Source organism: Sinocyclocheilus grahami, unplaced genomic scaffold (genome assembly GCF_001515645.1).
Source record: "Sinocyclocheilus grahami isolate Dianchi unplaced genomic scaffold, SAMN03320097.WGS_v1.1 scaffold176.1, whole genome shotgun sequence".
Lineage (NCBI taxonomy): Eukaryota > Metazoa > Chordata > Actinopteri > Cypriniformes > Cyprinidae > Sinocyclocheilus > Sinocyclocheilus grahami.
This window is the reverse complement of record NW_015505355.1, coordinates 1262141-1278174: the sequence shown is the minus strand read 5'-3', so window position 1 is coordinate 1278174 and position 16034 is coordinate 1262141. Positions and strand designations below refer to the sequence as shown.

The 16034-nt window shown below is 38.1% G+C and overlaps 1 protein-coding gene across 1 annotated transcript in view; it reads right to left on the bottom strand.

Annotated features, from left to right (window-relative positions):
* wnt9a (wingless-type MMTV integration site family, member 9A) overlaps positions 1–9946 on the bottom strand; it is a 29410-nt gene extending 19464 nt beyond the window's left edge. The window contains exon 1 of the mRNA XM_016283753.1: positions 9822–9946. Coding sequence (XP_016139239.1) covers positions 9822–9913 — 92 coding nt within the window. The 5' untranslated portion in view covers positions 9914–9946. The remainder of the gene's footprint in view (positions 1–9821) is intronic.
* Positions 9947–16034: the final 6088 nt, after the last annotated feature.

The following is a 16034-nucleotide window of genomic DNA, read 5'->3' as shown; positions in this document are numbered from 1 at the left end:
TGCAAAACATACTGATGGCATTGGTTAGAGAAGGATTTCTATACTTCTGAATGTTCCAGTGAGCTCTGTTGGGGCCATAATTCGGAAGTGGAAAGAACATAATTTCACCATAAACCGGCCACAACCAGGTGCTCCTCACAAGATTTCTGACAGAGCAGTGAAAATAATGATCAGAAGAGTTATCCAAGAGCCAAGGATCACTTGTGGAGAGCTTCAGAAAGACCTGGAATTAACAGGTACAATTGTTTCAAAGAAAATAATAAGTACAATAAGTAATGCACTCAACCGCCATGGCCTGTATGCACGCTCACCACGCAAGGCTCTATCGCTGAAGAAAAAGCATGTTGAAGCTTGTTTAAAGTTTGCTGCAAAACATTTAGACGAGCCTGTGAAATACTGGGTGAATATAGTCTGGTCAGATGAGACAAAAATTGTACTCTTTGGATGCCATAATACACACCATGTTTGGTGGCCAAATGGCACGGCACATCACCCCAAAACTCAGCTAAATTCATATAATTGAAGGAATGATGAATGGAAAAATGTACAGAGACATTCTTGATAAATATCTGCTGCCATCTACCAGGATGATGAAGATGAAATGAGGGTGGGCATTCCAGCGAGACAATGATCCCAAACACAGCCAAGGAAACTCTCATTTGGTTTCAGAGAAAGAAAGTAAAGCTGTCATTGAAGCTGTCATTACCAACAAAGGCTTCTGTACGAAGTATTACATTTCAGTAAGCGTGTTCAAAACTTTTTCCCTGGGTCATTCCCTTTTATTACACGGAACTTAATTTCTGAACTTATTTGTATTGTTTTCTTTGTATGCATGAATTACATGGATTGTTACCATCATCTGGTGAAAATTTCTTGTCAACAGCACCTTTAGAAATATATTTACTGAGAAAAATAATGATGTGTTCAATACTTATTTTACCCGCTATATATATATATATAATTTTTCTTTATCTAATTAATTGCATGATGTGCCGATTAATTAATCGCAAAATAAATTTGACTGAGAATACCCACAAAAGATTATTTAAAGCTATTTTTGTGTTAAATGAGAAAGTATCAAGTAGACATTACACATTGTTGGTTTAGAAAGAAATATTTTATTTGATTCAACATAAAATGTATTACACATAAACATTTAGGCTACAACGGCCTAACTCAAACTATGGAACATAAAAGAAAATAATTTAAGAAACATCTCAGTATTTTATCTTCATACAATGAAAGTCATTGGTAACCAAAACAGCTTTGTTACAACAGTCTTCAAAAATACCTTCCTTTATGTTCCACAAAAGAAAGTCTGAAACAACATGAAGGTCAATAAATGATGACAGAATTAAAAGATTTTGGGTGAACTATCCCTTTAATGTTTTTATGTAAAAAAAAAATTTTTTATGAAATTATACTATAACTAAGATACTAAATCTGCCAGCAGGTGGTGGTAAATGTCTTTATGAGTCACTCATTCATTCATTCAATTCGTTCAATCAATCGAATGATTCATTCAGGAATTCAGTAAACGGCTCATTTTATGAATGGGACTTTGAATCATTGATTCACACGATTCATTCAAAACGCGGATTCATTCAGAAACTAAACACCGCTGTGTTGCTCAGAGACGCACAACAATTCTGCTGTGGCTTTAAAGGTAATATGTTCTCTGCAAAATTTTGCAAAAACCTAATATTGTGTTTAAAATATAACACAACATCAACTTCTTATTTACTGAACTGTTGTATAAAATCACATTTAAACTCATGATATTCGGGACAAAATTAGCACTCACGTAATACTGCCCTCCCTGCTCATGATATCGTATGATATAAATATGAGACAAATGCTCATACAGGAGCATTTTTGCACCAATATCTTGAATTGAGTTGTTGTTCTGCCTCATAATTGTCAACTGTATGAAATGTAAGATGACGTGCATCATATTTGTCAACTGTATGAAATGTAAGATGACGTACAGGTCTGGGGGCGGGGCCAGTGCGTTAACAGTATTAAAATGTTTGAATCGCATTATTTTTTCAGAACTAATTAAGTTAACGTGTTAACTGAACTGACAGCCCTAATATATATATATATATATATATATATATATATATATATATATATATATATATATATATATATATATACTATATATAAGTACTTTAACCATACGTTGCACATTACTATAATGGCTTAAACAATTAAATGTTTGAGAATGACCCTAACTAAAACCTAGTGGTAAATTACTCAAGACTTTTCCATCTTTCTCTAAAGTTCTTAACACAAATTTGACAAAAATGCATTGTAGTCAGTTCTTTGATTATCATTTTTGGGACTGGAATCAATCATGACCAATAAATACAAGTCAGCATACAGAAAGTGACAAATCTTAATGAACACAGTCTGCACCCCTAAAATTATCTGTGAATTCACCAGCGAACTGTCTGCCTTGCAAGAACAAAGTGCTCCCAAATAGCAAGAAGATGACGGGACATGATGGCAACAGTTGAGTGACACACACAGGATGTGAACGAGTCACCATGACCTTTAGAGTCAATGTGGGCTGTGGCTGTCTAATGAGACTTGCTCTCTGGATTCCCAACACCAGTCACTGGCACAATAGCCGAGATGTTGAGAAATATCAGGTTGTAAATTTGTCAGTTCTAGTCATGACAGAACACAGAAACATTGCAGATGTACACACACAGGATGGCTAAAAATCAATCGGACACGGATAGTCATTCCAGAATGTTTGAAACATTTCGCAAAGAAAAGTGTTTTCCATGTGCTAGTGGGGCCAGATGGATGAGGATGACATGTTTATTCACTTGGCACTAATATTTTGTTTGGCAAGGTCACTTGAGTATGTACTTAAAATCATTAACAGAGTTGCCAGTCTACTACAGCTGTAACCAGGTGTAATATCTAAAGGAAAAGTTAATGGACAACACCTAGAAAATCCCAAAGGAAAGCTTAATTTCTTAGGGGATTTCTCAGTTTTGTTTGAATTAAATATCAACGTTGTCATTGATGCTTGTCTAAAATTTATTTTAAAAATAGGCCAGTCTTAAATAAGCAAGCAATTGTTGAGCTACACTGCGTGAAAGTTGAGTTGGTGATTATCTATGGAAAAATAATTGCGTGATGCTGTGGATTGTTGCTAGACCATTGCTAAAGAAATGTCTCAAGTTCACCTGCCAAAATCATACATTAAGTCTTGGGAATGTAGTAGTACATCTTTCCTCAACAAGATGCATGAGTTGAGATATTGTTCATGCCTGTAGCACAAATGGTGTGGGACAAGTTAAGCATTTAACAAAATAGTTTTTAGTTTAATACCTGAGCAATACCTGGTCTTGGAAGAATCTGATGACAAATTAATTGAATAAAATTGAATCCACTGATATTTGAATGTAGGTACCGTATTTTCCAGAAAATGACTATAAGTCACACCAGGTCAAAACTGCATTGTTGAAAGAAAAAGACACAGGCAAGTCGCATTGGGGTGTGTCCAAATTTATTATTACTTTCAGAAATAATATATAATACCGGTAAATAAAATGAAACGTTTATAAACATAGAAAGACTAGAAACATGCATTTTATTTCCCTCAACTTCATAGCAAATCATTTTACTTTAACAGTATTCAGAACAGGAATGATAAGTATAAAACAAATATAATTTATAGTGTCATTCATTATAAAATAAGAACACCAAGCCAAAACGAATTTATTTGAAGCGAAACTGGAATACTTGAATACACTTTATTTTGATGGTCACCTTTAGACATTTTGTTGACTAAAAGTAACTTTGCAACTGCATGTCAACTACCAGTCATTAAAGTATTAGTATAGTGTTATCAGGCTGTTAGGCTATATGGACTAAGTTGACTATAGTTGCAAAGTTACTCATATTCAGTGGATTACATATATCTGAAGAAAGTGTTAGCAGATATTAAGCAGATGCTCTACTAATACTTTAATGACGAGTAGTTGACATGTAGTTGCAAAGTTACTTATAGTCAACAGAATGTCTAATAAGGACCATCAAAATAAAGTGTCTCCCAAAAATGAAGCTACCCGAGAGTGGGACATGTGTTAAACTTGGGCAAATATACCTCACTCATTCAGCGGGAATCCAAATGTGTGCACTTATAATAACGGCATTATATAAGTCGCTTTGGAACATACAGTCCCAGCATGTTTCAGGTGACAAAAAAGTGACATATTTTTTTTAAGACATTATGTTAACTTTACAAATATAGCCATAGTTTTTCATATTGTTGTGTTCTCTTTTGAAATACAATTGAGGAGACACTAATGTACCTGTATTTACTGAGGTTGTTTTATTTGGAAACTAGCCAGAGAAGCAGCACAGCAATAGTCTCCATTCACTCTAAGTAATCTCAATGGTGCCTATGAGAAACAATATTAACAGAGCACAATATCTAAGAAAATAACTTGTGGGGGTAGTAGAGTAGGACACACACAGTAGGTTGGTGCGTACAGTACCATGCGTGTGGTTAGCATTAGTAAGAGGTTTAACCACGGGGCTCGACACAGGTCAGCTGCTCAGCGATGGTGACTGTGTGACTGGCACAGCATGGGTGCACCACAGAGCTCCACATGACTCTACCTATCGACCTCACACCATGGCACTGAGAACCCCAGCACCCAGTGACAGGTACGAGAGCTGCTCCACTCTCTCATTTGGGCTTCCACTAAAAGCCTTTTCAAAAAACATGCAAACATAGCCCTTATTGATGTGTTTTTCCTGACCATAAAAGCATAAAAATGGACTCGAGAAGATGGGAATCCTAACATGCTTTGACTGCGGGGCTTAGTAACGTAGCATTTATGGTTCTTATTGTAAGTTGCGTGACAATATAATGACACGGCATCTATGACACTGATTCTATGGGTGCGCTGATACATTGATCATCTTCATTCCAAATAGAAGACCGAAATGTCTTTTACGGAACCAATTAATCTTAAAATGACAGCTATATTAGTTACAGTTATTTATATTTGCTGCTGACGGAAATTATATAGATTTTTTTACATATTAGAGACTCCCGAAAAGTCTGTGTGCCTTGTAGTTACAAGTACTGCAGCTGGTGCCTTGAGGAACCAAAGACCAAAATGCCTTTCACAGAACTAATTAATTTTCAAATGCAAGCTATATTAGTTGGTTATTTATATTTGCTGCTAACAGAGATCATATATATTTTCCTACATATTAGAGACTCTTGTGAAATCAGAGTGCACAAGTTCTACTACTGATGCCTAGAGGAACCAGTTGAAGTACTTGAATTTTTATATAATTTATTTATATAATAATTTAGCAGTATATTGTTCCCCAGTTCAGTCTTAAAGACCGAAGCCTGATTCATGCGCGTAAGCTACCATAGCCAAAACCATCTATTGAGACATTCATCTGTGGTTGTGTGTTTTTGTTTGTTTGTTCACGTTATGCAGGCAGTGCGGCTCTAACAGACTAAATGAAAAGGCAAACAGCTTTAATTAAAAACTCCAAGTTTGATGCAAGCATAATGAAACGGAAAAAGCACAAACTCGAGGTACATTCTTGGTTTGTCTTGCCTACTGTTTTGGCATCAACACCCAGCCCATGTAATAAATGTGCATGTATGGTTCATAGCTCAGAGTTTTCACAGTCATCTTATGGTTTTTCAGTAATCTAATCTTGGACGTAGTCACTGATCATTTTGGCCCAGAGTCCACCCAAAACCCTTTGTGGCGGAAAACAGCCTGTGGTGGGAGACGGAAAACACATGACATGGTAGTGCCACTAATTAACGTCATTTCATCAATCTTTGACCACCAAAAGCTATTCAGATTCCATATTGGCTTTCCGGTTTTGCCTGGCAATGCGCTCCTGTCTGCGATGCCCATCGCTGCATTCCCAACAACAGCCTACATATCTACAAAACACACCGCTGACTGGGTTATGGCAGGAGCGGACCCGCCCTCTCTTAAAAAATCTGTGGTCGGAGCCATACTACCAGACTATTGAGCCGTTTGGATGCAAGTGTGCCAAACACATTTAAAGACATTCCCCAGAGCAATAATACCATATAATCAAGGCAGGGTTGGGATGACTCCTGCGGGAAAAGCCATTCTCACAGCTTGTCGAGAAAGCCATTGAGGAAAAACAAACCGGTAGAAATATAGAGACACGGATTGACGTTTTTCAAGTGGTTACTTGAAATGTCATGAAAGCCAAAGAAATTTTCATAATCGTAAGTGTGTTTATAGTAGAAACGAAACACTGTGTTAAGCTGTCCAGCAATGACACACACCTCGGTGGAGTTGCGCCTTTAGAAAAGACCATCACGTGTCTGTTAAGTGAAACACAGTTTAAGTTTGATTTAAATAAAATATGCATATGATTCGGTAAAAAAGTCTGTGGGTGTGTGTAGGAAGTGGTCACATGTGAGGAACTTCAGTTGCAGACAGTGCTATTCTCTGGCACTGAAAGGCGATCCACCGCAGCTCAGGCAGCCGCTCTCATCAACATTCCCGAGCCCAAGTCTAGTCGGGAGATTTAATCTGAAGTCTTGTGCAGCAAACTGCTTCTGTACAGGGGCTTTCCTGAGAGTAGCGGCCAAAAAATGCCATCGCAAACAGATCAAACTGACCACAACTATACCTTTGAAAAAAAACTGCTGCTCTGTTGACCTTCTCCCTGTATCCTCGACACGCAGCTCTCTGTGCTCATATCTGTTTTTGCCACTCATTTCCCACTGTGCTAAGGTTTCATAAAGCAGCAGATGATGATTGATGAGCAAGGCGCTTTTACAGTAGTGACTCCACCCCCTGGTGGAAACATCAGGCACTGCAAGTACTGCTGCACCTACTGATGGACAGGTCGTGACAAAACATGACTCATTATTTAGTTAACCAAATCAAGTGCACAGCTTTCACTGCAGATCTACAAATGCAAAAGGCTAGAGTCTAAGTGTTTCCTAAAAAAATACTGTGGAAGCTTTGCACCTGTTCTGACTGGGCTCTAGGGGCCAGAACTAGAACCAGAACTGGTTAAGCCCTTATTACAGGGTTATAATGCACATACACATGCATCTTGTTGCAGCCAACGTCTTCAACACAGGATTTTGGAACATGTGAGCAACAGCTGGTGTTAAGTGTCTGACAACTGACAACTTATCAACTGATAAAGATTTTAAATAGTTCCTTGTTAACAGGTTGAGTGCATTTCACCAGTCTTCCTTTTAAATGTCAAGACATCTGTCAGAACTTACTGTTGAGATAGCAATGCAACAGTTTTGGGCTTTTCAAATGTAAACACAGCATAATATACATCTCTAGAATCATAATTTAGGTGGCAATAACCAGCTTCTTACATATCAGTCTTTACCCTCATTTCAAGTCAGGTTCCCCACATGTGACCCCAGGCTGGCTTCCTCAGCTGGCTTCCTCCTGCATAAACTTGTCAAAGCCAGGTACAAAAGAACCTCATTCCTTGGATATTCAGGGCTTATTTTCCCCATGTTTTCCCAGCACGTAACCTCTTCCCCTTTCGTCCCTCAGGCTATTTAAGGTGAGCTCTACACCTAGACAAAAAGTGTGCAGCCCCCGTATTGCTGCATTGTTCCACCACCATTTTGTCCCCAACCAACCGGACCTGGTCTGCCTGTGACTGCTGTTGAATAAGATATAGCTGAAATAAACACTGGACACCTGCCGCTACAAGCTGGAGTGGACGGCTGGTAAAAACTAAGGCTTTGCATTCTTGTGGCCAGGATGACAATTTCAGCAGCGGCTCAACTAGGCAAGGAATCCCACCCAACCCTCAGAGACACAGACCGAGGTCAAACAGAGACTGTGTTTAAGTTTCACATACGCTCCACCGCACTGGGGAAATTGGGTATGCAACATTGACCCTCTATTTAAGTAAATCAGTGGCCGGAGATGCATTCGCCTCATGGAAGGTATTTATTTGCACGTTAGTGGAAGCAAGTGTGACAACATGTCAGAAAGTAATGGTTTCGTGCTGTTTCTGGCACAAGGTTGAAATGACTTGTTTGATTTGTGATTGTGTCCTTGTCTTGAGGAGTCACCCCCTTCTTTGACTGTAGAGTTCAACAAAAAGCCTAGAAAATGACACCCATATCAGCATTCAAAATGAACACTCATTGCGTGAGTTAAGAAAGAACACCCATAGTGAAGTATATCACTAATGAGTTTCCCATAGTTTGTTTTCATGACCCGATAACATGGAAGCACAAGCAGTTTCCGTCAAAGTCGTCAAAATGCTGAAACTGGCAAAAGTTTGAGTACTTTCAAACAATGGCTAGTTAGCCTCACATACGCATGACAAATTGAATGTTAAAAATATCAAGACATTTATTAGACACAGCCTCTTGACACTGCATATCTGCTCATTATCACACATTGTAGTTTAGAGTTTTCCATTCAATGTGCCAAAAAACAAGGGGAAGATATTCTTAAGAGGCTAAATCCAATTGATAACAATCTTTCAGATCAAATAATGGAGACTATAAATTTTTATGTGAAGTACTGTCCCACCCATGCGAACGCAAGCCAGCATTTATCAAATTTATTGACTTCCTAAGAGGGGGTAGAATAGGCTTAGACCTAGTCTACAACCACTGCAGCCCAACAAACCGGTTTACTGCTTCATAATGTTCAATGGGGCCTGAGGGAGCCACTCCCGCCCTGGCCCTTGATTTTCCCTAACAATATCCTCTCCTTAGCACACCTTTTTACATAGAATCTTCCATCACTGTAGAGCCAAGAGAAATAATGATACAGTGTCGTGAACTTCTGAGCAGTTGTTGAATGGGAAAAAATTTCTGTCTTGTGCATCACTACAAATTCTGGGTTAGAACAGTAAGAGGCTATCAAACGCACACCTGTCTGTGGATTACGTCCAATAATTTTGGATTACATGAACTCATGTACATCTGTAACTTACATATTCTGTGTCTGTATATAAAAGACTTTCATTGCAGTCAACCCCTCCAAACTTGGTTTCAAACTTGTTGATACAAGTGACAATGATTTAAAGCTGATGATTAAAAGTTAAACACATGTTTCTTGAAACATGAAGGCGCGTAATGGAAGAATATCAATAAGCAGCACGCGTCATAGAGGAACATATTCCAAAGGCGTTCCCGCGGTATCACAATTACCTCAATTAAAATTATGCTAAGGGAATGTTTATAGGGGGAACTGGGGAAACTGTAAATTCAACACACATTCTTGAACTTGCTCTTATTAAACTTAGTGAGCGAGCAATGGGGGTGCCAAAACGAGTGTTTATGCTGGATGAAAAAATATTATCTGCGATCTGAACAGACGTTTTGGCCACCAGGTTAGAGATCTTCATAGCTTTATTGTTAACAGCTGTTGAGAGCTGCTCGTGTCTGTTTTCATTCTTCTACAAGCATCTATGAAAAAGACAAACCTGACCGGCTAGTACCTGCCATTCAAAACGTGCTATTGAATTAAAACATTGATAAATGTGCCGATATGCACGATTTAATGAACTTGTAAATAAGGGCAAATGTATTGAATTTATAAATAAGTTATTAACTGGAGACTTAATGCGAACATGCTATAATTAGAAAACATCACTCAGACTGAATCTGAACTCCACAGGTTGTTGTGGAGAGAGGTTTACATAACATTTCCTAGATTGCGTTTATGATTTTTGATTCATACATTTCAAATCTATCTTTAGTCTATTCATTACAAATGTGAAGCTTGGAAAACATTTAAAGATTGAGGAAGAGTTCCTCTACCTACCCGAAGTAAGCCGTGCACGGTCCAGGCAAGCTGATCAGAAGCACTATAATGGTAAATGATAACCATCCCAGGAGAAGGTGTCCATCCAGCATTTTGTAGCGGCTCTGGGGCAGCTCATTTCGTTCGTCCTGAGTTGCTGTGTAAAATCCCTGCTTGTGAGAACGGCACTTCTTATACACTCCGAGGATTTCTGCGCCCCTCCCATTCACTTAGAGCAGAACGAGAGAGAGAGAGAGAGAGAGAGAGAGAGAGAGAGTGATAACCATCCCAGGAGAAGGTGTCCATCCAGCCTGACTGGGCAGCTGGATTTTGAAAGTCTGGCTTAATTATTTACATTTGCTGTAATAGGAAAGCTAAAAGATTGTGTCTAAGCATGTGCACTAATAATCATGATACTTCTGAAATGGAATAAGTGTACCGGTTTTCTTATATAGCCTACTGCATCTGGCTATTCTCTAAACTTTTTAATATCAGAGAAAATCTCTCGAGCTGATGAAAGAGATTGAGCATGCTCAACCAGAATATGAATATTTTTCCCATTATTCATGTTCCATTATGTTAAAGGGATTGTTCACTCAAAAATTCTGTCATCATTTTCCTCGAGTTGTTCCAATCCTGTGTGAATTGTTTTCCTTCTGTTGAACACCAAAGAAGATATTTTGAAGAATGTGGGTAACCAAACAGTTTCTGGTCCCCACTAACTTCCAAAGTATTTGTTCATTCAACATTCTTCAAAATATCTTCTTTGATGTTTGATATAAGAAAGTACACTCTTAAAAATAAAGGTGCTTCACGATGCCATAGAAGAAACTTTTTGTCTAAATGGTTCCATAAAGAACCTTTAACATCTGTGGCGAAAGAAGGTTCTTCAGATTATAAAAAGGTAAGAAAGAGATGGTTCTTTAAAGAACCTTTGACTGAATGGTTCTTTGTGGAACCAAAAATGGTTCTTCTATGGCGTCGCTTGAAGAACCTTTTGAAGCACCTTTATTTTTAAGAGTGTAACTCAGGTTTAGAACAACATGGGGAAGAGTCAATGATAACAAGATCTTCATTTCTGGGTGAACAATCCTTTTAAAGCTGGCCCAGTAGAGTCAAGACTTCTTTTATACATTTCTGAGAGGACATACATGGCACAAGTTCAGTGGCAGTGAGCGAATACAGGTCTATTATTTTTGTTCAGTCTTTACACGTTTCACAAGATCTAGATGAAACTTTTAATAAGCAAGAAAAACAATGAAATGTTGGAAGTTATAAATCATGATGAGAGATTTGTTTTGGCAAGAGCGGAGGAGAAAAGGTTGTCTATTCTTGTTTGAATGTTTTTTTATTGATAAGCAGTGAAGACAACATACAGTACACCACACTAGAGCTAATCTGCCCTGCCTTCAAGGGGAAACCAATTATTGACACGCAAAGAATAATGTGTCATTAACATAACATAAATAGCACAGATGAAACACAAATCTTGGCATGATTATCCACCACTTACACATCTTTGTTTTGGCAGCGAGTTGTTAGCGAGATAGGGATCTGTTGGGCTGGTTCCAGCTCACACTTGGGCACACCTGGAAGGAGCCCTTGACATGCTTGAAATGACAGCCCTTGAATGCTGCAACAATATGGACCTTTTCATCACAAGGATCACAGTAGCAACAACAGGTGGGCTACTGGAAGCTTTTGCCAAGTTTCTGTTTGCTAAGCTGCCTGATCTGCTGGATCATGACACAGGTATGGGGTGAAATGGCATTACTGAGGATCTACCTGAGCAGCCACGAGGCAATGACGTCATGCTTTGTTGACATCGGATGATGGGGAGCTCGACCTCACAAATGAAAGAACTGGATTTAAAAGTCAGTGTAAGTTATTTCAAATAAAAAAGTTTACAGTCTACTCCCACCTCTTTTTCATCTGACGACACAAATCCCTCTCATTTATCAACCCCTCCCCTCCAAGCACCTGTTATATGGGTTTTCCGAATCCCATCAATTCCACTGGAAGGACCTATGTATCCTAACATATGAGCACCAACCTTAAATAGTTCACCCAAAAATGACAATTTTGTCATCATTTACTCACCCCCATGATGTTCCAAACCTGTATGAATTTCTTTCTTATGTAGAACATAGAAGAAAATCTTTTGAAGAATGGTAATCAAACAGTTGATGGTCTCCATTGACTTCCATAGTATTTCTTTCCCTACGAAGTCAATGGAGACCAACAGGGCTGGATATACCTCTTTTCGTGACATAGGCAAAACTAATTTTTGGGCCCCCCATTCCTATTAATATAATAAGCCTAATATTACCACCACCCAAACAAACAAAAATATTTCTTAATCAGTGAAACCATTACAGTGTTTTCTATCGCAATAAGTGCTTGCGTTCAGTCAATCAAGATCGAAATGTAGTTCTTAATTTGTTTGAGAACTGAGAAAGACCATTTCATTAATAGGTGGTGCGTACCACTTCTGGAGTCCATTATTTCTCTAATAATTTTAACGGCCTGGAGTCACAATCACATATCAATTGTTCAGATGATTTGTTTCAAGACATTTGACATGTTTCCGTCCTGAAATATCGTGTGTGTTGAACTAGCTCATTTTCTGCAAACGTTCCGTTGCAAATTCCAAAACGTAATTTTAGAGCTAATAAAAGAGGCTTGAGCCATTGATATGCAGGCTAACGCAGTTATTAATGCAGTCTAACGCAGTTATTAGAGAGAGAAAGACAGAGAGAGAGAGAGAGAGAGATTAAGGGCGTGTGAATACGTGCGTCTGTGCGTCTCTCAGCAGTATTCAGCAGCAACGTCTACTAATAGCGAATCTTTAAGTTGAACTGCTTCAAGAACCTCGCTACTGAGAAATGTCATATAGCTTTTCAGCTGCGAAACTATTTTATTGATAAATTTGCGGGGCAGCAGCAGCTCTGACAACAATTTTTTATCCGCGTCTCTGCGTGTGTGCGCGAGTGTGTGTCTGTAACTGTATTGTCTGTGTGCTTCTGTGGGAGGGAATGGGAGAAGGAAAGCGTGTTTTCTGTACATAAAAAAAGGTGGAAGACATGGAAATAGTTTGTCATTTTTTACCCTATTGTTTGTTATATTCATTTGCACAATGTCTTCTGGTGTTTTGGTTATTTTACTGTTGTAGATAGCCAATAGTATAACAAAAAATAGTATATATCTCTTCATTGTGTTTGGGCCCCCCCTGCACGAGCGAGCATAGGCACGTACCTAGAATGCCTATGCGTAAATCCGGCCCCGGGGACCAACAACTGTTTGGTTCTTGAAAACTCTTCAAAATATGTTTTGTGTGTGTGTGTTCAACATAAGAAACATATACAGATTTGGAAAGACATGAGGGTGAGTAAATGATGACAAAAAATTTCATTTTTGGGTGAACTATGTCTTTAATTTCATACACAGGCCTGGACAGCAGACCGTGTTGTGCTTCTTGGAAAGACCACCATCATCTCTTACAACCTTTTGAATGAAAGCAATTTAACCAGAGATTCACACCAAATGCACCATCAAGCATGTTCTAAACAAGTCTGTTTCGTTAAGTCTTTTCAGAGAGTCAAATCTGCTTATATGATGTTTGTTGTTTTAGCAAACACACATGCAAGGATATACAACTAAATCTGTGCCATATGTTACTGTTGAGATCAAAGACTGTGAAAGGAAAAAAAATGATGGATGATGCATCTTTACTGAAAAGTGATGCTAAATGTCCCAGGTATGGCCGCTGGCATCTTCTGCCGATGATGTCAATTGGAGCCGGTGTCTGCGCAGTAGTGATTGTGCAGTGGAGTATCAAAGTTTGGCCCAAACTCCTGAACACCCAATCACAAATACACTATCATGATGCCACACCCCGTTTCTATAGCATCAAATGAATTAAAACTAAAACTAAGCTTATTAGAAAAGCGAACACTTGAGCATATATAAGCATGATAAAACTACATGGAAACCATCTTTGGGAATATTTATTTGAAGAGTAATTAGATTTTTTGATTGTTTGGCTCCTGTCCCATTTGTTTACATGGAGAGGGTAGAGTTTATGACCAATACTGCAGCCAGCCACTGGGGGCAATCAAAAATTTTTTTAGCTTCACTTTTCAGAACATGTGAAGTAAACTTAGTTTAGACGCATTGCAGACGTTAAATACCCTGTCATGTTTCTTTCATTTCCTAATCAATAGTGACGAATTCTCTATTTCACTATATTCACTATTACTCTTCTATAAACACATTTATGACTAGACTTAAAAATCTATAAAGATTCTGAAATGTAGGAGTTTTAAATCCTGCAAAGATATGACTAATTAGTTCCAACTAATAGTTAGGGGTGTTTTAATTCTGCAAATAGCACATTAGGAAATCCGTTGTATTATTCTCTATTGTTACAATGTGATTTGTACTGTTATATACTTGCTTCATAACTGCACAGTGCAATCAATCAAAACTTTTGGATCACTATACCACACTGCACTGTTGTTAGGCCTACAGAGTTTGAAAATAATTAAAGGAAAACAGCTGTACAAATGGATGGTTTTCATAAGAGAAATGTAAGTTCTACATACAGTAGTGCACTGGTATAAAACGAGTACTTAATGAAATGTAGAGGGAGCAGTAGCAAAACTTCACTTTTCACCCATAGTTTGCGATATATGTTCACACCAGTTTCAATGAATAGGGTATAAGAGGAATGTAATGGAAAGAATTAGCTCATAGAGACATGTATGTTTATGTTTCTGTTAGGTATGCATGGAGATTTAACAAAAAAAATTACAGCTGAAGAAGATGATTGACAGGCCATTTGCAATGATGTGTAAAACCATGTCATAGTTAGTGAATAATCGTGCCTGTTGCCTTCAAGGCTTTTTTGGTTAGGTGTGTAAGACAAATGCACTTGTACACACAGTGCATGCATGTCTGTAGATTTATACTTGTGTTTTTCCAGATCAGACATGCCCAAACATGCACCTGTAAATTATCAGAATATCCGCAGATTTGAGCATATGCAAAGGAGTGATTAACCAGTGAAAAGTGAATTAGGATTTTGAGCCACCACTTAAAATGGTGTATATTTTTCTGTGCTAATGTCAAATACAAGAAAACATAAGACAAATGTCTATCCGTTAAATGTTTTGTGATTTTAGTAAGAAAAAATCTAATAAAATTTGCATGCCCATTTAAAATTTGTTGTCGTAACATTATGCGTTTACTGAGATTCTAAGTCAAACTTTTCGAAAAATGATGAAAAAAGGGTGCATTAGTAAAAATCGTATCTAACAGCATTTGCGCATCAGCTCTTACACTATTAAAAATAATTTTTGCAAAGTTATAATTAAAACAAAACAAAGTTGGACTAAGTTGTACAAGAAAGTACAGTACTCATTTAGAATTTATATTTCAAAATTTCCTGTGATACAAAACAATGTATATTGTATTCAATGTGTTCCACAATTTTTAGCTTTGATGTAACTATTTCAAAGAAAACAACTGTTCAACATGACTATTTCTTATTTTATGGTACTGAACAAATGTGTTTACGCACGGCATGTAGACTCGCGTGAAGCTCAAAATAATGGTCTCTTTCTCTCTTTGCATACAAGACCCTATAACAGAATAAATCAGTGTTTGCTTCCTGCCACCTATCTATCCCTTGTGAATACCAGCAGTAAGTAAAGGTAAGGACAACTAGGCTGGGAACTGGGTTGTGAGGTTCTTTTCATGAAATATATTCCTCATGTAGTGATTATGGCTGTGTGGATAAGTTGTAACTTCCATCCAGTTAACATTACGCATCACAGGCAGACTCCCCTGCCAACCTTTTCGGGGCCCTGTGGTATTTTCAGGATTTTTAGGCATCATTAGTGGTTTGGGATGTGGAGGCTGACACTGCATCTGTAGAGCGAGGCTGTCTCAGGTCTCGCACCTCAGACAACTGCGGAGTCACCCTCTAGTGTTTATTTTCTCTGAATCATCTGAGGGTACAACCTTCACTACACCCTGGCCACATATTTACTCTCTCATCTTATAAGAAAGTTGGTCTTGGTCTTATTGTGAGCGACTCATTGGTGCAAAGCCTTTCCAAAGAGAGAGAAAAGGTTTGTCTCTGTAATCTTTAATCAAAATGTAACATCTTGCTTTGGCTCTGAAATGACTTTCTTTTTTGGCTGATGTCACCAAGCTCTCTTATTTTTCAAC